Below are 21,904 nucleotides of genomic sequence, written 5' to 3'. Positions count from 1 at the left end.
CATCACTTAACACTTATTTAGCTACTTACATTAATAATTATTTATTTCAAGTACTAATATAATTTTTGCACAACATTATTAACATAGGTACATTAAAATGACATTTGTTTATTTTTTACATTCTCTTGCATCTCTGTATAACAGCTGAGTAGGCGCTGCTTATGTTGTCAAAATCTTCTTTGAAGTTCATCGCCTTTTGTAGTTGTTGTTGAATGCGTATACTTTCCAGCGTCATTTTCGTTTTCTCTCTCCGTTCAATGTCTAAAATTTTAACATTTGAGAAATCCGCTACGTGTTTGCTTTTTGTAAGGTGTTGTGCTAGACCGGTCGACGTTTTTTTGTTTTCTGCATCTTTCTTATGTTCTTTAATTCTTATACCTAGTTGCCGTTTTGTTGTACCAATGTAACATTTGTTACATTTTTCGTTTTCGTTACCATTGCAAGTTATTTTTTAAACAACACCTGTTTGTTCTTCTTTTGTAATTGGGTCTTTTGTTCTAGTGAAAATTTTTTTGAACGTGTTATTTGGTTTATGCGCGTAATTAATGTTTTTGTTATTTACAGTTTTATGTAATATTTCATTTTCTGTAAGGCCCGGGATGTAATTTACGCCGATATATTTCTTGTTCGTATTATCTTGTTGTGTGTTGTTATCTTTTTGGTGAACTCTGTTCACCGTATTTTGGATGAGTCTATCCGTAAGAGAACTTGGATAGCTATTTTTAAATAGAACTTTCTTTATCTGTTTAATGTTATCCGTCAATAAATCTTCATTGCTAAGTAATATTACTTTTCTTATTAAATTTGTTGTTGTGTTGATTTTTTGTTTCCATGGATGGTTTGAGTGGTAATTTATTAATCGTCCCAAGGCAATGGATTTTGCGTACCAATTCATTAGTAAATTTTTATTTTACTACTCACTTCTACATCTAGGAAGGCTAATTTGTTTTCTTTTTCCGTTTCAATCATGAATTTTATACTGATGAGTTGAGAATTTAATGTGTTTAATATTTCTTCCGCGTCCTTAGATTTGATTATTACGAATACATCATCTACATACTTGTTGATGTATTTGATGCATATGTCCTTTTTCTTCAATTCAGCTATGCTGTCGTCAAGAATTTTGTCTAGTACTATATCCGCTATAGTTGGCGATAGTGGATTTCCCATTGGCATCCCGTAGGTTTGTTGATACAGTTTTGAATTTTACATGAAATAATTGTTTTCTCGCAGGCAAAATTCTAGTATGGTTTGGAATTGTTTCTTTGAAATATTTGTATGTCATTCCAACTGCGTCCATTGTTTCATTATCGTATGTATTGCTATGTGTGTGGGAATGTTTGTAAAAAGTGAAATTACGTCAAATGATATAAGTATTTCGTCATCGTCAATATTAATATTTTTCAATCTTTCTTTTAATTGGAACGCATTTTTTACATTGTAATCATCAGATATTAAGTTTTTCAGTATGGCACCGGTATGTTTAGCTAACCTATAGCAAGGTACTTTCGTAGATGATGAGATCGGTCACAGTGGCATGTTATCTTTATGGATTTTTGGTAGACCGTATAATCTGGGCGCGACAGCCGCAGTACATGATAGTTGACATTTTTCTCTTACATTAATTTTATTTTCTTTGTATAGCTCGTTAACGATGTTATTGTTTTTCCTCATTAGTTGTTGCGTTGGATTCTTCCTAATTATTTTGTAGACTTTCCTGTCGCTTAGTAAGTCTGTCATTTTTTCCTTGTACTCGGTTTTATTCATTAATACCGTTTTGTTACCTTTATCCGCCTGTGTCAGTACTATTTTGTCCTTGTGTTGATGTAAAAACTTCTTTGTGTCTTCGAAAGTTCTCATAATTAGCTTATCTTTGGGGTTCTGGTTGCTTCGTCTTTGGTAGCTAGTGATTTTTTCAGCTCTACTGCTTCTTATCGCGTCCTTACTTTTTTCATCACACTCTCAAAATGAAAAATTTGCTTAGTTTTTGTTAAGTTTTAATTATAAATAATGGAATAAAAAATCATAGGTGCACAAATGGTAATGCACTTAAATGAAAATTATGCATAAATATAAAACTATCACAAGTAGTATTTTTAAAGAAACAGCAAAAAGGTAAAATAATAATACGCTTCAAACGTTGCAAACTTAAAGAAATTTTTTAGTATACATGTTGCAATTTCTTACTTGTTTTCCAAATATTTATGTATGTTTGTTTAATGGTGTGTTCAGTTTATACTTATATTTAAGAATTCATGAGCTTAACACCGGCTTATAATAATTGAATTTCAAGAGAATTTCTAAGAGAAACTGAAAAGAAAAAAACAATTCAATTATTATAAGCCGGTGTTAAGCTCATGAATTCTTAAATATAAGTATTTTCCAAATATGTAAGGTGAGTAAGTAATGTATCTTTATTATAACTTAAATTTAATATTAAATTAAGGCGTCTGGACTTTTTAGCTGCGAAGTCATTTATTACCTCGTCTGTTTCAATTTGAAACCGAGGATGTGTACTTATTATAGCTAAGCCATTAAATCTTTCCGCTCCGGTGGAATTACGTATAAAACTTCTTAGCCTTTTAAGTGTTGAAAAAGATATTTCAGCCGAGCATGTAGTTACCGGCAATGTCGCATAAACGTTTAACAAAGAATATATTGCTGGAAAAAGATTCTTATTACATTGGTCTAAGGCTTCAATAGCTGATGCTGGCCGTATACAAGTTTCTTCCTGACTCCATTTTTTCCACAAGGAGAACCCAGAAACAAATGTTTCGGTGATAATAATACCTTTGTAAATTTCAAATTCAAACACCTCTATCACCTATCAGCAAGGTCATCATATGCGACTACCTTGCTGCAACCGTCCTTCTCAAGAAGAACCAAGAGCTCATTAAGTGTGGCAACCCATAAAAATGGAGAAAGTACCCACCCTGTGGGGTGCCTCTCGGTATGTGTTTGATCACCGTAGAGCCCCCAGATTAGCATGGACCTTTTTTTTGCAACAGTAACTGGTGAACAAGTTTCAATAGCCCCGGATCGGCCCTCAAGCCGATTAGTGAATCAGTTATCGCAGAGGGCGTAGCGTTGTTGAAAGCTCCCTCAATGTGGAGAAAAGCTATGAGTGCGAAGTCCTTGTACGCCAAGGATTTCTCGATCTGGGAGACATCTGCATGCAAGACCGTCTCCGTGGACTTCCCTTTCATATACGCATGCTGGGACATCGATAACTTCCCCTCCAAGGAATCCCTTAGTGTAGAGTCCATTAACTTCTAGAGTGTCTTCAGCTGGAAGGATGTCAGACAAATCGGTCTGAAGTCTTTAGGGGTCACGTGACACGTCCTTCCACCTTTTGGTATAAAGGTGACCCTTGAATCGTTCCAACGCGGTGAAATATGGTTAAGAGCACAAACTCCTTTGAAAATGTTATAAAACGACAATGAACTCAGCTAAATTGTTCGCTGGAGTTGTACTGGAGCCAACCCATACGGCCCTGGTGCTTTGAAGGGCTTGAACCACGTTAGAGCCCATTTTAGTTTACCCATAATAATGAACTTCCCCTCATATGGCTCGTCAATGTGAATCTCCCTCCAGTTCGTACTCAGGAGCGCAAAGGGTGCTCCCTGCCGAAACCGTCCATGTCCCATCAGATCTTTGCAGGCATCCCGGGACACATTTTGGAGCACCATAGAGCACCTTTCTGAGCCTAGATCCATCAGACACCGTCTCCTTTTCGCTACAAAACTTCCGCCAGGAGGTTCCCTTGGACGACCTTAGAAGTTTCTTATAATCCCCTAGATTCCTATTGTACGCATCCCATTTTCAGCCTCCCTGGAGGCCTTAGCAAGATTGAATGCTTTCCGACATGCCTTGCGTAAATTATCTAGGTCCCGTTCCACCATGGTGGTTTGGGCTAACCCCTAGATTTCTTCTTATGACAGACCTTATCGAGAGCCTCCCCGTATGCCTTCGTGAACGAGTGAACCATATTATCCAGGTCTGCAGAGTTCTGGGGTATATGAGCACTAAATCCTGAGAGCCTCTTTGAAGCTCCTCATTGTAGTTAAGCCAGTTGGCGTTTTTAAGGTTCCTATGCCAGACAGTTTTGAGCGCCTCCCGCCGAGGTCGAAGCGGAGAAATTTATGATCCGAAAAAGAGTGGTCATCAGGCACCGTCCAATTTTTTATCATAGTTTCCCCGCTGGGGGTGACGTCCAGAACCTCCAGTCTGCTCTTAATAACAAACCTGTGTACCGAACCCCTATCACAAATCTTAAAGTTATGATAAATAACAAAATCAAAGAGTGACTCACCCTTCTCGTTCGTGTCTCCACTGCCCCACGCTTCGTGGTGCGCATTGGCATTTCCCGCTAGTAGTAGTGGCCCCTTTGCATCCCGAGCTATCGTACAGACTAGCTCCGTCGGAGCCGACTACTCGTGAGGAAAGTAAAAGGACGTCAGTGTAATATCAGTACCACCGAACGTCAACGTCATAGTTGTAGCATCCTCGTCGCTAAACTGGGTCAGAAAAAGAAAATTTAGTTCAGATCTTGCCAAGATGCAAGCTCTTGGTTTCCCATGTGTGGCACCACTCACCAACGTCAATCCTGCCGCTTTCAGCCGCAAATCTTATGCCCTACTACCCAATGCTCTTGGATAAGGGCTATATCAGCTGCCCCACGGGAACGGCGCAGCAGAAGCTGCTTTACAATGGTGGCACTAGGCTGAGCGCCGACCACCTCCACCACTGTCAAGTCGCCGTCTTCATCAGACATTGGCTCCTCTTCAGTGTAACCACTAAGCCTTTGCGGCGTTAGCGAGGAGATCGAAGACCCGTCCCCGCCCAACGTGTCATCCGTCGGACTGACTGTGTTTGGTTCTACGTCCTCCTCCTTTTCGCTCTCCGCTTTTTCTGGCTCTATTTCCAGCGCCGGATCATAGGCCGCCTTCATGTCGTTCGAGTAAACCTTAATCCTCACGGTGTCGAAACCGAATTTGATAGCGCCATCCTCGCGCTCCAAAAAAGGCAGTGACTCCTTGTTGAGCAACACTATCGCTTGACGCGTCGCCCTAGTGTTATGCTACAGCTTCAGGACTCTCTAACTAGAGCAAGGTACCTCTGGACTGAAGGTCCTTGTGACCTCACGGACTCCCTCTGGATCATCCGGCTTGGATGGAATCCAGACCCTAGCTCTCGGCCTAGATGGGATGTCCTTGAAGTCGACAGCCCTGATCATCGCACCAGGGCAGAACTCATCCAACCTAGCCACCGCCTTTTTGTACAAGTCGGCTGACCCCTGGTCATCGCAGGCCACCAACTTGACTTGCCCCTGATACCAACCCATCTCTTTGCAAAGCAGGTGGAGGTCCAGGGTTCTCCCTTACTAAGGCGACTGAAAAACTGGCCATTAAGGCCTTTATCCATTCCCATTTTTCCTTGAAGATCTGCTCCTTTTCAAGATTAGATTCAAAGACCACCACAAGGATGCTACTTTTAGCACCATCTGCGAAGGAGAGGCCTTTATCTCTAAACCTCTCAGCAGCATTATCGAACGGTTGCGCTTATAGGAGGTCTGTTCCTTCACCGGAGCAGACTTCTTAGAATCAGGGACGCTGGTTTCCGCCCACTCAGTTTCAGCCCCTAACTCCTCAACGTCCCCAGGCAACGCCATGGAGAGCAAGTTAGGGACGTTCGCCAACCTTTTCGGGATGCGTATAACTACATGCCTATGCCTACTGCGCATCTGTGAGGGAGGTGGCCTATTCTTCCTTTGAGTGAACGCCCACGATTTGCGGAGAACGGGGTCGTCCACCACAGGCAGATATCCGCTATACCTGAGGTAAGGCCAAGATTACAACTGGGTGTGGCCTGGTTCCCAGAGGGATCCGTTAGCGACTAGGCTATTTGAGGGGCCCCCAGCCAGGCTGACCATCGGCACGGCAACGCATAACACAAGGCACTGAACTTAGCTAGCACTCCCCTAGCGGGGCTTCTGTAGTAACTATTACCAGCCGGCTCCTCTAGGAGGGTTCAGCCCAAGGATTCTCGCCAGACAAAGTGCAAGATGAAATAAAATTCAATTGCCAAGTCTGAAGTTCCTTTATATTTACAAACGCTACATCTTAGTTGATTTTGACGATGTTAGTGAGTTGCATAAGATTGCGTTGAACGCATTTATATGAAAAACTTCATTGTGTCTGGGCCATTAGCATTTGACTTAAAAAAAATATATATATGTATACGATCTGTTATTATACTGTTATGTATAGCTGTTGTGTATGCACAGTAGCGGCAGCAGTGATGTGATGGTATCGTGCTCCGCCTACCACACCGAAGCTCCTCAGTTCACGCCACGGGCAAAGCAACATCAAAATTTTAGAAACAAGTTTTTTTCAATTAGAAGAACATTTTTCTAAGCGGGGTCGCCTCGCGACAGTGTTTGGCAAGCACTCCGAGTGTATTTCTGGCATTAAAAGTTTCTCAGTGAAAACTCATATGCCTTGCAGTTGCTTTTCGGATTCAGCATAAAACAAGTAGGTCTCGTCCCCCAACTTGTAGGAAAAATTAAAAGGAGCACGACGCAAATTGGAAGACAGAAGCTCGGCCTAAAATCCCTTCGGAGGTTATCGCGCCTTACATTTATTTATTTTTATGTACAGTAGCGTCAAAAAGTCAACACACTTATCAAGCTTCATAAATTTATCGGTATTTAGTAATAAAGTATCGTATTATTTCCGTCTGTCAAAATTTTTGATAGAGAAAAAGTGGGCGTGGTTATATATAGTTCTATTTCTCTCATTTTCAATAACCAGTCTACTCTTGGTCCAGCTAAGGCAGTATGCCATTAAAAGTGAAGGTATAAAAATTCGTACTCAAGTTATCGTGTTAACTTGCAAACGTGCGGTCATGAAAATATGGCCCAATCAAAATCCCTTTCGATGCTGATAATTTTGATATAACGAAGTATATTTATACCTATCTCGATTCCATTATGTCTTTACCAACAACCGTTATTCAATCAAAGTTATAATACCCCTGAGCACAAGTACACAGAGTTATAATGTTTAACAAATAATTCTGTGGTCACAAGTCATAACAGCCTAAGTCTAAAAAGACGCCATCGAAAAGGTTGTATAAAACGCATCAAATCTCGAATATAAATGTCAAACATACACAAATATAATACAGAATCAGTAGTCATAATATGGATCATCATTAGTTTATAAAATATTAAGTTCTAGTGTTCATTTAGCAGGTATAAAATGCTATCAAAAATAAATCTTGCGTATCATCCTATCTCGACTTAGGCGATTATGATTTGTTACAACTGTACTAGAAAGGTACTTTTACCGGGGTTTGTATCCCACACGCAAGCAAACATTCACACTTCTAATAAAAATAGATGGTCGTAGTTGCGCCAGTGTAGATGTTAATTATACTTCCAGGCCTAGATAGAACTTATTAAATCCACTCTATGGTTGAGTTATTAAAAATACGGCCATTGCATAAATACCCCGCAACATTTCTCAGCTTAATACAACAACTCAACTGTGCAAATATGTACACATATATATCAATAAACAATCACAAGGAAATTTTCTTTTGCAAAATATTAACTAAATATTTTGCAAAGCTCGCCATCATATCATTTGACTGAAATATGTATATGTATGTACGTAAATGCCTTGAATTTGTTAATTTGGTAGAGCTAAAATTTTCTGAACTATAATGGGTCGAGCGAATGAAAAAATCAACATTTACTTGTTATAGATTAAACTTAATCTGGGTACGAGTTTGCCCGAATTGTAGGCACCTTAACTCATAAATCTTACTTACTTAATTGGCGCTTATCCGTAATCGTTAAATCTTCCTCGGCACTCGCCATCGCCAACGCTTAGTGGTCCGTAAATCTTTCGAAGAAAATTTCTCTCGAACACTCCCAGAGCCGCCTCATCCGATGTTGTCATGGTCCACCATATACGAGGGCGGGTACGATAACTGACTTGTAGAGCTTGATTCTCGTTTGCCGAGGGGGGACTTTACTTTTCAATTGCCTACGTAGTCCAAAGTAGCATTTATTGGCAAGATCGATTCTTCGCTGGACTTGAAAGCTGGTGTTTTTGTTTGTGTTAGATAATGCTGGTTCCCAAATAAACAAAGTCTTTCACTATTTCGAAATTATGGCTGCCAAAAGTAGCATGTTTACTAAGGCGTGGTTGCCAAGGCGCAAATGTGCAGACGATTTGCTTAGACGTAATCTGAATGCTAGTTTGCCTAAAGTTTAGGTACCTAAATTAATATATCACTTGAATGAATCACTTTGACAATTCTAATTTTTTTTGTTTTGTTTATTGACTTGATCTAGGTAACGCTATGTCGAAGTATTTACATAATTGTTTAAATTACAAACTTTCTTGCTCTCATTTTCTCTACTCTACCTTGTGTGTTATGAGTCTGCTCAAAATTGAACTTGAGTAATCAAGATCACAAATATCTACACCAGTTTTTTTTTTTTGTTAGTGCAAAGATAAAATAAAACAAGTAAGGAAGGCTAAGTTCGGGTGTAACAGAACATTACATACTCAGCTGAGAGCTATGGAGACAAAATAAGGGAAAATCACCATGTAAGAAAATGAACCTAGGGTAACCCTGCAATGTGTTTTTATGACATGTGTACCAAATGGAAGGTATTAGACAGTATTTTAAGAGGGAGTGGGCCATAGTTCTATAGGTAGACGCCAATTAGGGATATGGCCATAAAGGTGGACCAGGGTTGACTCCAGAATGCGTTTGTAAAATATGGGTATCAAACGAAAGGTGCTAATGAGGGTTTTAATAGGGAGTGGTGGTAGTTGTATATGTGAAGGCGTTTCGAGATATCGACCAAAATGTGGACCAGGGTGACCCAGAACATCATCTATCGGGTACCGCTATATTATTTATATATGTAGTACCACGAGCAGTATTCCTGCCAAGATTCCAAGGGCTTTTGATTTCGCCCTGCAGAACTTTTTCATTTTCTTCTACTTACTATGGTAGGTGTCACACCCATTTTACAAAGTTTTTTCTCAAGTTATATTTTACGTCAATAAACCAATCAAATTATCATGTTTCATCCCTTTTTTCGTATTTGGTATAGAATTATGGCTTTTTTTTTTTCAATTTTCGTAATTTCCGATATTGAAAAAGTGGGCGTGGTCATAGTCGGATTTCGGCCATTTTTTACACCAATACAAATTGAGTTCAGGTAAGTACGTCAACTTATTTTAGTAAAGATGTATCAAGTTTTGCTCAAGTTATCGTGTTAACGGCCGAGCGGAAGGACAGGCGGCCGACTGTGTATAAAAACTGGGCGTGGCTTGAACCGATTTCGCCCTATTTCACAGAAAACAGTTATTGTCCTAGAATCTAAGCTCCTACCAAATTTCACAAGGATTGGTAAATTTTTGTTCGACTTATTGCATTAAAAGTATCCTAATCAAATTAATTGAAAAAGGGCGGAGCCACGCCCATTTTGAAATTTTCTTTTATTTTTGTATTTTATTGCACCATATCATTACTGGAGTCGAATGTTGACATATTTTACTTATATACTGTAAATATATTAAATTTTTTGTTAAAATTTTACTTCAAAAAAAATTTTGTTTAAAGTGGGCGTGGTCGTTCTCCGATTTTGCTAATTTTTATTAAGCATACCTACAGTAATAGGAGTAACGTTTCTGCCAAATTTCATCATGGTACCTTCAACGACTGCCACATTACAGCTTGCAAAACTTTTAAAGTACCTTCTTATAAAAGTGGGCGGTGCCGTGCCCATTGTCCAAAATTTTACTAATTTTCTATTCTGCGTTATAAGTTCAACTCACCTAGCAAGTTTCATAGCTTTATCCGTCTTTGGTAATGAATTATCGCACTTTTTCGGTTTTTCGAAATTTTCAAAATCGAAAAAGTGGGCGTGGTTAGAGTCCGATATCGTTCATTTTAAATAGCTATCTGAGATGAGTGCCCAGGAACCTACATACCAAATTTCATCAAGATAGCTCAAAATTTACTCAAGTTATGTGTTAACTTACGGACGGACATGGCTCAATCAAATTTTTTTTCTATACTGAAGCCCATATCTATCTCGATTCCTTCATACCTGTACAACCAACCGTTATCCAATCAAAATTAATATACTCTGTGTGCAAAGCACTCTGAGTATAAGAACAGACAGGTGAAGTAAGTAGTACGAGAACGAAAATTTCGCTCTATACAATGGGGACGACCACTCACAAATTGTCATCAAAGTCCTCTAACGGGAGTCCATGGAAATCTGGCGGTTTTAACTGGGCGAACCATAGGGGAATTGGTGTTAGAGGCGTAGGTTCCACATTACAACTTAAAAGATGGTTGGTGTCAGGTGGGGACACATCGCTTGCAGGACATACATTACGTATGTCAGGGTTGATTTTGGACAAGTAAGAGTTTAACCCGTTACAGCATCCAGAACGAAGTTGCTCCAGTGGACTCGTGTCTCCCTTCGTAGAGTGCTTTCTTTTTCTGCAAGAGTATATTGATAACAAGGTTCACCGGGCTCGTCCTGGTAAAAGCGTTTACCGATTTTGTGTGGATTTGGCTTAGGGCCTGCTTGTGCTTATTTGAATCAATCGGCGGGTGCCGGATCTCGTCACAGTGCTTATGGAGATCTTCCCTTAACCCTCGGAGAGGTGGGGTTACATCAAGCAGTTGTTTGGTAGGGTATAGGCAAGCAAGTGTGCTTGTCTCTACAACAACAGAAGGATTTTATTGCGGCTTTGTACTTTAGATACAATTTCCGTGGCATGCGCCTTAAAGATGAGAGTATTATAGAGCATTACCCCTAAGATCTTTGAGTGACTGACAGTCGATAGCATGACGCTTGCTGACCACTCAGATAATTTGCGGTTCATCTTTTTGGAAAAGGGGGAAGGTGTGAGCCTTCTATGTCTTGGAGTAGCGTGACGTGGTGAACTGTGTCAAAAGATTTTGCCAAGTGCCACAAGCACCGTCCCGTGATGGGGGTTTTCCGGATTTAGTCCGTAATTTATCTGAGTATTTACGGCGTTTTTCGCGGTGGTGGTGTTATGCATTTTGTGGAAGCCAATGTCCCCGCTACTGTCGAAAGGAGTGATATCGGTCGATATGACTCCCCTTCTGGTTTACCATTCTTCAGGAGCCGAAATATCCTTGCCATTTTCTATTGTTCGGGAATGACAAACGACTTCAGCGACAGGTTGAAAACGTGCGTTTGGAAGTTTATTCCCTCAGCGCCAAGGTTTTTTTAGCATTGGCATGTGTATTCCGTCTGGGCCTATTGATTTACAGGGCTTGGCTTTGTGGATGGATTCTTCAACCTCTGTGGGGGTGATGGTAATGGGTGACACGTCGTGTTTATGTTTATGTGAACGTCTGTTTGCACGACGTCTGGCCTTGTCTACTGAAGGATGCATTTTAAATTGTTTGTTTAAAGTTTTATCGCCGAAAGCGATGAATACTTTATCATTTTATTTTGTTGGATTGGACAAGGATCTGACGGTTCACCACAGTTTTCCAATACCCGCAAAGAGGTTGTAGATCCTTAGATTCTTCTCCCATTTGGCACGTTTGTGTTCATTTATCAGCCGCATAATATCCAAGTTGATACTCCCAACATGGGTGTCGCTAGGGTTGAGTTGTCTCAGCAGGTCACGTTGTAATTCTAAGTTTGCTGTTTCAGGTGGCAAATGCTGTTTGATTTCAGATATTCTACCGGCCGAAATAAAGTGTGCAGAAGCTGAGGAGGTGACCTTGCTTAACGTACGCTCACCTTGACAAACATCAGTCGGAATGAGAAGAGCAGCAAAAAATTGATTTGTGAAGGTTTGCAGCCTTTCCAGTTTGCTTTTTAGAGGCGATAAAATTAGCAGGGCGCTGTACTGAAAGGAGTACGGGCAGGTGTTCAGATGCTAAAGTAAGCATCGGCTGCCATTCGATGCAGTTTATGATCCCTGCGCTGACGATAGAAGTGTCTGCCGAGCTGTGGCAGTTACTATCAATTCTGGTGTCAACTGGTAAGCTGGGATGCCAGAGGTCGTGGTGAACGTTGAAATCGCCAAGAATAACGTGGTTTTCGCCACAGAATAGTGTACTGGTATCAGTCCGATAGCCAATTGGTCAACATCAGCTGACCAGATGATTATGCCATGGTTTTCTGGGTTTTATCCCTGCGGCTGATATTCTGTTGAAATAGACTATATTACACGGTGTGATAGGTGATAAAGACAATGCCATTACCATTGCCCGTTATGCGATATTTTCTATGGATGTTGTAGCCATCGCAAGGTCGGAGGTCCGATCTGGTAGTTAGCTTTGTTTCTTGAATTGCGGCTATACGGATATTATTTTTATTCATGTAGTTAACTATCTCCGCGATCATTTTATTATTAAGTGGCAGCGTTCTGAAGTGCGCCGGTGGGCAGTCGACCAGCCGACAACCTGGTAGTAAGAGATGGGTGGTTGCACCGGTCGCGAGTGCGTATGTCGATAAAGGAGGGGTGGGATGGAGAGCTGGTGCTCGGCATTGCTACTGCCCATGCTACGTAGATTGTAGTGATGGGTTGGAGCTGCCGCGTTAGCTGGAGGCGCCGCTGGGCGCAACTACCATCGGACGGTTGATGTGGCCTGTTAGGCAACGTTGCTGCTAGAAGGAGGCGGAGGTAAGCTTCAAAGTGAACCGCGGGACGTCCTTGGACGCCAACAGCAGGGAGCCAAAAAGGTTTTGTAGAAATTTCGGGGCGAAGAACATTGGGTAACCCGAACGGTGTAACCATCTTTTACACATGACACACTGGCAAGATTATGATCGTCAGAGGTAAATCATTTTCCGACATATGAAGCAGAGCCACATCCTGTGACGGGGGTTGGGTTCAATACCTTCCCATAGCAGGAGTATATGGAGCAGTCTAACTGCAAGGAGCTGTTCCGAGGATGACAATTTGTGGGAGGGACGCAACATTTTGAATAGGGTTACAATGGAATGATGCCATTGGTCGGGAAAAACGTCCCGCGTCGCTTCGGTACATAGAACCGACTGCCGTGGGAAGCGTCATATAATCAGTCATGACTTAAAGTAGTAGATATGAAAATTTTTTGCACTATTTTGCTATTTTCTTGCTGCTTTAGTAATGAAATAGATATATCTTTACATTGGAAAAGAAGACATAGAAGAAAAGAGAAAATGAAGAAGGACAAGTAGAGGGATAAAATAGCTTTAGGGTAAGATTAAGAGTAATAGTGAGAGTTATACTAAGGTAACAGTGACAGCAGAACTAGCCAAATCTTTTGCCATCAGGTATATGTATGTATCTATAAGCTCGGATTTTTTGAAGCATCGTTGCTGTAAAACATCTTCCGCTATTTTTGCACCATTCACCTCTTTTTATTTTATGAGCCTACTTCTAGTCGCGTAGTTTACAGTAAATGTTGCCTCTTGGGACCGTATACCGTCAATGCCAAGTTTTCGTATTAAAAGTCTCCCAGGCTCCCTACTCATCCGCAAATTCATCATATTGTTCCAAATCATCAGTCATCTCATTGAAGTCAACGGTCTGTTTCCATATTCCTTAGTTGTGGACAATGTGATCTGAAGATCCAACCATTCAGTTTCGTTGACTGAAGCGTTGTCATTTTTTTCCAGTAGCTCCGTAATTATGGTACATGAAATAATGCTCGCGATGTTAAAGTCTAAAAAATTGAAGAAATACCCGCTGGGCCTATTTTAAATACCAAAAATAAATAACGCCCATCTACTAAAGGAAATACAACCGCAGGCATAGTACAGGTTACAAGTAGGATGTGTTTGTTTCCTTCTTTTTCTAATACGGCCCATACATGACACAAAAACCTTGCGCAAATATGTATAAAACGACGAAATTTGTGCAAATGAAAATTTTTACATACACGGCTCAAAAACACTGCGCAATATTCATTTTTAAAGTAGCGCAACAAATGAAACATGTATTTTAATTGTATTAAAAAGGCATTAATTTTATAAAAATTCACTATTTATTTTCCACAGTGCTGGTAATTCACGGTATTAGTCGAAAAACTCGCACAGAAGAATTTATTTTCTATTGTATTTATAAAATATATATTTTAATTGCAAGACCAGCTCAACTCATTGTAGCACTGCGCAATATTCATTTTTCAACTACCGCAACAAATGAAACATTTGTTCTAATTGAATAAAAAATTATTATTTATTATTGAATTTGTGTGAATTCCTGTTACAAGCTAGAGATGGTCCTTGCGCCTTCTATATTAACATTTTTAAGCAATAATTACTGATGTTATATTATCAGGAACCACAGGTAAACTGTGTAAGATTCACCACACACGAAGAAAAAAGCATGTGCAATATTTGCAGACATGCGTAAATATCAAAATCGTTTTGATTTTAGCGCAGTTCTCTGCGCAAATAGCGCAACCAGTGCACACACCGGGCAAATCCTTGTGCAAATTGGTAATTGGCACAAGGATACTTGAGCCTATTAATTGGCGTATAACACACTGCGTTTGACGCTGACCGAAGTGTCAAACTAACGTTGAACCCAGTGGAATATGAGTTTGCACTGAACGAAGTAAATTCTAAAATAATAATACATAAAAAATAAAAAAAAATTTTTTTTCAAATTGGACACATGAATTTAAATTGACATATATGTATGCAGAAAAAACTTCTAATTTTTTTTCTTATGCACAATTTTGAAAGTTTCCAGTTATTTAAGTTTTTTCTCAATATAGGTCGACATTTAGGTAAACTCGAACACAGCCTTAAATTTAGAAGTGTTTTCATATAAATTTGTGTAAATTTCCTGGAATCTAGAATAAACAGCTCTTGTTTATTTTTTATTCACTCGATCCAATATTTATAAATAGCGCCCACAAAAGTGTTCTTGCTTTATTGCATGCTTAACAAGCGGGGAAAAAGTCGGAATGAATTTACGCATTAATTTCGTGCTGTTGTTTGTCGTACTTATCTGCCGTTTTACCTATACGAGTTCCCGATTTCGTATTGTTGGTGGCAATTCTTCGAATATAAGCGACAGCCCATATATGGTATCGTTACATTATGGAAATACAGGGATTACAATTTTTTTTTGCGCTGGTTCACTAGTCACTATGCAAATAGTGGTTACTGCTGCTCATTGTCTGGGAGATAGGTCAGCAAATCTCATTACCGTTGTTGCTGGTGTCGCCGATATACGCCAAACTGGACAACGTCGCGAAGTGGAGAGAACATTTCAGGCATGCAATTATAATTTTATGACATACGATATGGACATAGGTGCGATTAAAGTGCGGACACCCTTTATCCAGAGTCCTGCGGTAAATGCAATTCCACTTTGCAGTACTAAATTAAAACCGGGCACACAAATGCAAATTAGTGGGTGGGGTAAAACAAATGAAAATGAGCAGGACTACCAGGATGTACTCCGAACAACTGTCGTGCCTATAGTACCACAGCGGGATTGTGCGCGTAGTTATAAGTCTGTGAATCAAATTATATATAAGTCAATGATTTGTGCTGGACTTGGTGGAACTGGTTCTTGTGAGGGAGATTCTGGAGGTCCGGGTGTTGTAAATGGAAAACTCTGTGCGGTGACATCACTATCAGTGGGTTGTGCAAGACCAGCATTTCCGGGTATATATATAAATGTAAATAATAAGAAAGTTCTAAGTTTTATTAAAAAATTAATGAAACTTTAATTGGAGGGTACTTTTATAGATCGACTGCTGAGTAGTATGTAAACCTATCTGGAGTGAACATCCCATTTCAGAAGGCGTTTTTAAAACTAATTCTGAGAAAGGACATTTTTGAATAAAATACTGACTCAGAGCGTTTTTCAAGGGTTTTCCAAACGCCAGCTGATATAGGGTGAAATTCCACTCAGCAGTCGAAATGGCGATGTTTTTTTTTTGCATTATCCAAAAATAAATATTAATGATTGCGATTTTTTGTATATTAAATTAGCGAGACTTGAATAATTACAGCCACAGCGCTCCTGTAAGTATTCCACACAATTTGGATTAAACACATATTATTATTATTATTATTAGGCCTGAAAGCATTGCGAGTTTGTGTAGATCTATTGTGCATGACCTTTCAGCCCAATTTAGTATGTGGATGCTTTTAATGTACATATTTAAGTACCTTTTCAGGCATTTTACTCCATTTCACATGGGGACAAGAGACACACCACCTAGATGGAAGAGTCTCTGCCTTGCCACGGCGACGCATTCGCAGAGAACATGAACCGGCGTTTCATCCTCTAGCTCACAGAAGCGACAAATTTGAGTATCGGGTAGATTTAACTTATCGTGGACTACAGTGTCGCTTATAGTACCCAGTGAGAGTTCGTAGGTGCTCCCTGCTTAGATTAATGAGCCTGGCTGATACTTTTGTTGCCAGAACAGTTTGACCTGTCTTTGCCCTGGGCAGTCAATTCCGTGACGTCTGAATTGTTTTATTTCCCAGTTACTTATGGTTTCCCTAGAGTGTGCTTTTGTGGGTCCACAGAAAGGCTCTGGACTATAGAATGCTGCTGTAGCACCCTGCTTGGCTAGGTAATCTGCATGTTTATGCTTTATGTCCCTGATGTCTGGGAACCCATCCTAACAAAACCATATTTTTGGCTCCCAGTTCATTAACGATTTCAATGCAGTGACCAAATAGCTTGGATGTAATTGTGTAGGATTGCAAGGCACGCAGGGCCGCCTGGCTGTCCGATATAATGTAGATGCTCTTAGATGTTGAGCCTCTCCGCAGACATTCTCTACCACGTACTTCTATTGCATGGATGTCTGCCTGAAATATGTAGGGTAGCATCCCATTGGTATCGATTTCTTGAAGTTCCGCCCATATATGCCAGCTCTCGTTCTTTCGTCATCGAATTTCGATCCATCCGTGAACAAGACCTCTGAGTCAGGGTCGCTAAAGGAATTCCCTGTTTCCCAGTGGGTCCTGTCCACAATGGACACTTCAAAGTTCCGTGAGACTCTGAGCTTAGGGGACATTGCGTCACGTAGTTGTAATATGGGATTTGCTATGCATTTTCTTGTTACCTTCATATGCACTATCATGTCTCCTAGCTTCAACTGCGAAATATTTTGAAGCCTTAGTGCGCCTAGTGATGCCTCTTTCTCTATCGGAATAGGGAAGCGAGGTATTCCCACAAAAGCACTAAGTGCATCAGCAGGGGACGTTCTCATCGCACCCGTTATGCCAATGGAAACTAGTCGATGCAGTTTGATTAGTTTTCCTGTTGCCGTTCTTTGTGTGGCCTTTTGCCACCAAACTACGGAAGCATAGGTGACTATTGGCTTTACAACAGTATTAAGTGTCGAGTATACTATATTTGGAGATATCACCGATGTTTGGCATATAGTCGAGTACAGACGAAGAAAGCTCTTGTTGGTTTAGAATAGCATCCAAATGAGCATTCCATGTGAGGTTCTATCCAGTGTGACCACTAGGTATTTTTCTCCTTTGAGGATTGTATTTTAGTTCCCCCAGGAATGGTTTCCTTGTTCAATGAAAGGCACTAGGACAGTGTTTTTAGAATTGATAGACAGTCCACTAGTATCGCTCCACCTCTCTATGATGTGAAGGGCTTGTTGCTTGCGATCTGATATTGTTTCCTCGTGCATCCCTGTGATGCAGATAACTAGGTCATCTACATACCCTTGTGTGCCAAATGCCTTTGTTTTCAGTAGCTGAAGCAGGTCATCTATAACGAGGGCCCACAGGGGAGGGAAGAGCACACCCCTTGTGGGCGTACTCTTGTCAAACATAGCTTGTTCGATATCTTGAGGTGTTGTGTTATCGGACGCCCCTGATATGCCAATAAAAGCACAGAGCACAAAACATCTTCAATTTTTACTGCGAGGCTATGCTTAGCCGTCTCCATGGGTTTCCCTGACTGGTAGGCTAGTTTATTTAGATTGACGTCCCTGATATGCTGATCTAAGATTTTCTCCATACCCTTTAGGGGAAATGAGTTCAGTCTTATTGGTCGATACGACGAGGGCAGTTGCTCGGGCTTCCGTGGCTTTGGTAAAAATACTACATTAACCTCTGCCCCGCTGTTTGGAATATGGCCAAGCAGTAGTGATGCCTTATATAAAGTGGATAAGGCTAGGGCTATATGATTTATCCATTTCTGTAACAGACAAGGATAGACCCCATCCGGTCCTGGTGACTTAAATGGGCTCAAAGTAGACAAGGCGCGTTGCACCCTTTTGAAAGGGGTTGGGCTTTGTTGCTAGGCTTTTTTCTTTACCGTTGATAGCCGGAAATTCAACCATTATAGGTAGTGATTGATAGCCTACTATGCAGTCTGGAAAGTGAGTTTTAAGTAACAGTTTACATGTCTCTTCCGGCCGCTTAGTGTAGCTCCCATCTGTTTTTTTCCAAGTGCCAATTACTTTTCTGTGATCTCTAGAAAGGGATTTTTGTAGTCGAACCGCTGCTGGAAGATCATTAAACTACTCACAGTGTTCTCTCCAGGTAGCCCTTTTAGATTTCCCAAATTCTTTGTTGTATGATGTTAGAGCGCTTTGTACGAGTCCCAGTCGCCCGTAGCTCTCGCTCTATCCAACAGCTTCCTTGCCTGGCATCTTAGCTGCCCAAGCCTTTTTTCCACCAACGCATATCGCGTTGTGTATATATCTTTCATTGGGGCAACTCTCATTGAAATCTGTTTTAATGTCGCCCCTCGGCAGTGTTTGGCCAGCACTCCGAGTGTATTCCTGCCATGAAAATATCTCAAATAAAACTTATCTGCTTGGAGATGCCGTTCGGAGTCGGCATAAAACAAATAGGTCCTATCCCGCCAATTTGTAGGGAAAATAAAAAGGAGCATGACGCAAATTGGAAGAGAAGCTCGACCTAAAATCTCCCCGGAGGTTATCGCACTTTACATTTATTCATTTATTATTATTTAGGGACAGGGATGGCAGACCGTGGCTGGATAGTCAGGTGGGATTAATCCCAGCTTTATCCCACTCAGGACATCCCTAAAAGTTGCCGACTGCTTAGCTGTTGCATAGCGATGGGGAGGCAAGGATGTCTCGATATTTGATGCACAGATTTCCACAGCTTTTGTCAATATTTTTGTATTGCCAGCTGTGGGCATCGACATATTTTTGGGCTCTCTCTCTGGTGGAGTTGAGCTATTTCAGCGGCCTCTTTTTACTAACCCTCACCATAGGCTGAACCCCAGGGTTATTTAAGATTGAAGTTCGGGTTTGCATCTTATAAAGCAGCGATGGGCAAAATGGCTCGTATGAGCCTTTGGCTCATACGGACACGCTTTGCACATTTAAGTGCTAGGTGAGGGACGATCAAGTGCAGGTATGTGGGGCGAAGAACACAGAAGAGAATAATATACAAGCACACATAAGATAGATAAAGAGAGAGTATTTGGAAAGTGCAAAATAGAGCTGCCACCGCTCTTATTATGTTAAATTATTAAGCGTTTTAGGATAAACTCGCCTTTACCGGTGGCTTCGCTCGCACTAAAGGCCACAAATATGTAATGTGGCTTTTGTGATTCACAACTCGAACTGAATTTTCAGTTGTAATTTTAAAAGTTCCTTTATGATTCAAATCATAAACAAAGCAAGTTTTAAAATAAGAAACATGGTCGCCGTAAATTAAACACACATGCAACACATGCTCCAACAATTTTTGCAGTGTGGATTTAACGATATATGCATCTGAGCTGAAGAAATTTTAAAATTCCTCCATAATTTGAAATCTATAAATGAAAGCAGTTATGTTTATAATAAAACTGATAAAATTAGTCGTTGTTTATTCGATTGGTATTTTTTTTTTAACGGTTTTATTTAGCTTGACTTGACAGGCCGTTGCGAACGAATTTTGTAATTGAAATTTAAGTAACTTTCCGATAAGATACAAGCTTGAAACTTGGAATATAGTTCAGAACCCGATGACAATGCAATAATAAGAAAAAAATCGCCGCTAGGTGGCGCAAGGATCGAGAATTCGCAAAAATCGTATTTGTGTTGCGATTTGGCTCATACTTGAAACACATAATACATACAAGAATAAAAAACGACTTATGAAAAAAAATCGCCGCTAGGTGGCGCAAGGGTCGAGATATTCACAAAAATCGTATTTGTGGTCCGATTTGGTCCATATTTGGAACACATAATACATACATGAATAGAAAGCGACTTATGATGCCCGAGTTGGGTCATATCTGGAACAAATATTGCATACAGTCTGGTACTACTACCTCATCACATTTTTATGGAGTTGGGGGAGGGACAAGCATACGTGGCGGATAGTCGAGTAAAGTCTTTGGAAGGATTATGTATTGAGGACTTAGGTTGTAACAAATTGTCAGGAAAGAGTCCTTGTAATAATGAGTCACTAAATGAACTAAATATAATAAGAAATAATAGGCAATTAAATAAAGACTAAAAACTTGAAAATAAAATAATTAAAAAATATTATTTTCTAGCTTTTCGTATTATTATTCCTTCATGTAAGTATTGTTTTCAATAAAACCGTTTAATTTAAAATTGTTTGTTAATTGTTTTATTTATTTGTAAACTGATACATTTCTTCCATAAACAAATGAGACAAGATCCCGGATTCCGGAATTGTTGTATTTGTAATCGAATTTAAAAAAAAAAGTTTGATGACGTAGCGCTTTTGAAGTTTTTCGATTTCTTGCATTTCTCTCATATTTCGCTACAAGTCTTCGGAGTATTTAAAACTGTTAGCTGAGTAACCAACTACGGCGGAGTAAAAATATAATTTTCGAAGTATATTTTTTCTTGCTTTTTTGAAGCGGGCGAACAACCAACATCAAATTGATTTGGTGGCTTGGCAATCCCTTCGATTGTGTTTTTTTCATGTAATGTTTCTCAGCAAAAAGTTATCTGCCTTATCAGATGCACATGGAGTCTGCCTAAAACGTGTAGGATGATCAAATAATGCTCCCATTAGCACAGCACATTCTGGAAGAAAAGTGGGCTCTATCTCCCCGGATATTTATCGCAAAAAATATTATTATTATTTTCGGTATATCATACATATTTCATGCTCTTTTAATACAAGAAGGCTTCAAGACCGGGGCAATACCTGTAGGAATGATAATGGTGACCTGACGTACATACTGGGGGAAGACGAAGCCGATACCCCGATCGCCGATGATGAAAAACACGCTCCGGCATCCAACTTTGGCGAAGTGAGAATGGCAATATCACGGCTAAGAAATCACAAGGTGGCACGTAATGACGGGATACCCGCCGGGCTGCTCAAACATGGAGGTGAACAGTTGGTATAAGATACAGAAGCAAAAAGTAGCAAAAGTGGGGCTTGCAGTAAATGCGGACAAGACGAACTACTTGCAGTTATCGTGGCCTTTGTAGCCACGTCACTGTTGACTGATATAAATTCGAGACTGTGAAGGACTTCGTCTATTTGGGAAGCAGTATCAAAAGCAAAAACAATGTTGGCCTAGAAATCAAACGGAAAATAACTCTTGCCACCAAGTGCTTTTTGAGCAATTGAAAAGCAAAGTCCTGCCTCGACGAACAAAATTCTCGCTCTACAAGTCACTCATCATAATTGTCCTGATGTATGGCTCGGAATCATGGAAGGTGTCGAGAGAAGAATAGTCCTATTCGTGATGTCGACGGCGAGTACCGAAGGAGGTATATTGATGAGCTATTTGATTTTTGCAGATATGACGATAGTGCAGCAAATAAAAACAGGAAGCTTCGCTATCTAGGTCATGTTATGCGCATGGAAGAATACGCTGCCAAGAAAGAAAGTTACAGCGGTTTGTAAACAGAGGAAAGAAAAGAC

The 21,904-nt window shown here is 40.2% G+C and overlaps 2 protein-coding genes across 8 annotated transcripts in view; both read left to right on the top strand.

The window, feature by feature from the left end:
* The window catches only part of LOC137244194 (matrix metalloproteinase-2-like), an 830,051-nt gene that overhangs the window by 291,789 nt on the left and 516,358 nt on the right, over positions 1-21,904 (top strand). The window lies entirely within an intron of this gene.
* On the top strand, positions 14,984-16,012 carry LOC137246549 (seminase-like). Its single transcript, XM_067777642.1, has one exon. It carries the CDS (start codon positions 14,995-14,997, stop codon positions 15,766-15,768), a length of 774 nt encoding a protein of 257 aa, XP_067633743.1. The 5' UTR covers positions 14,984-14,994; the 3' UTR covers positions 15,769-16,012.

Source organism: Eurosta solidaginis, chromosome 3, assembly GCF_040869045.1.
Source record: "Eurosta solidaginis isolate ZX-2024a chromosome 3, ASM4086904v1, whole genome shotgun sequence".
NCBI classification, from domain to species: Eukaryota; Metazoa; Arthropoda; class Insecta; order Diptera; family Tephritidae; genus Eurosta; species Eurosta solidaginis.
The sequence above is the reverse complement of the archived record's forward strand: the minus strand, read 5'-3'. Positions and strand labels throughout refer to the sequence as shown.

What these genes read in the sequence shown, in the direction of transcription:
- LOC137246549 (XM_067777642.1), top strand. Translation starts at nt 14,995, where the DNA reads ATGAATTTACGCATTAATTTCGTGCTGTTGTTTGTCGTACTTATCTGC.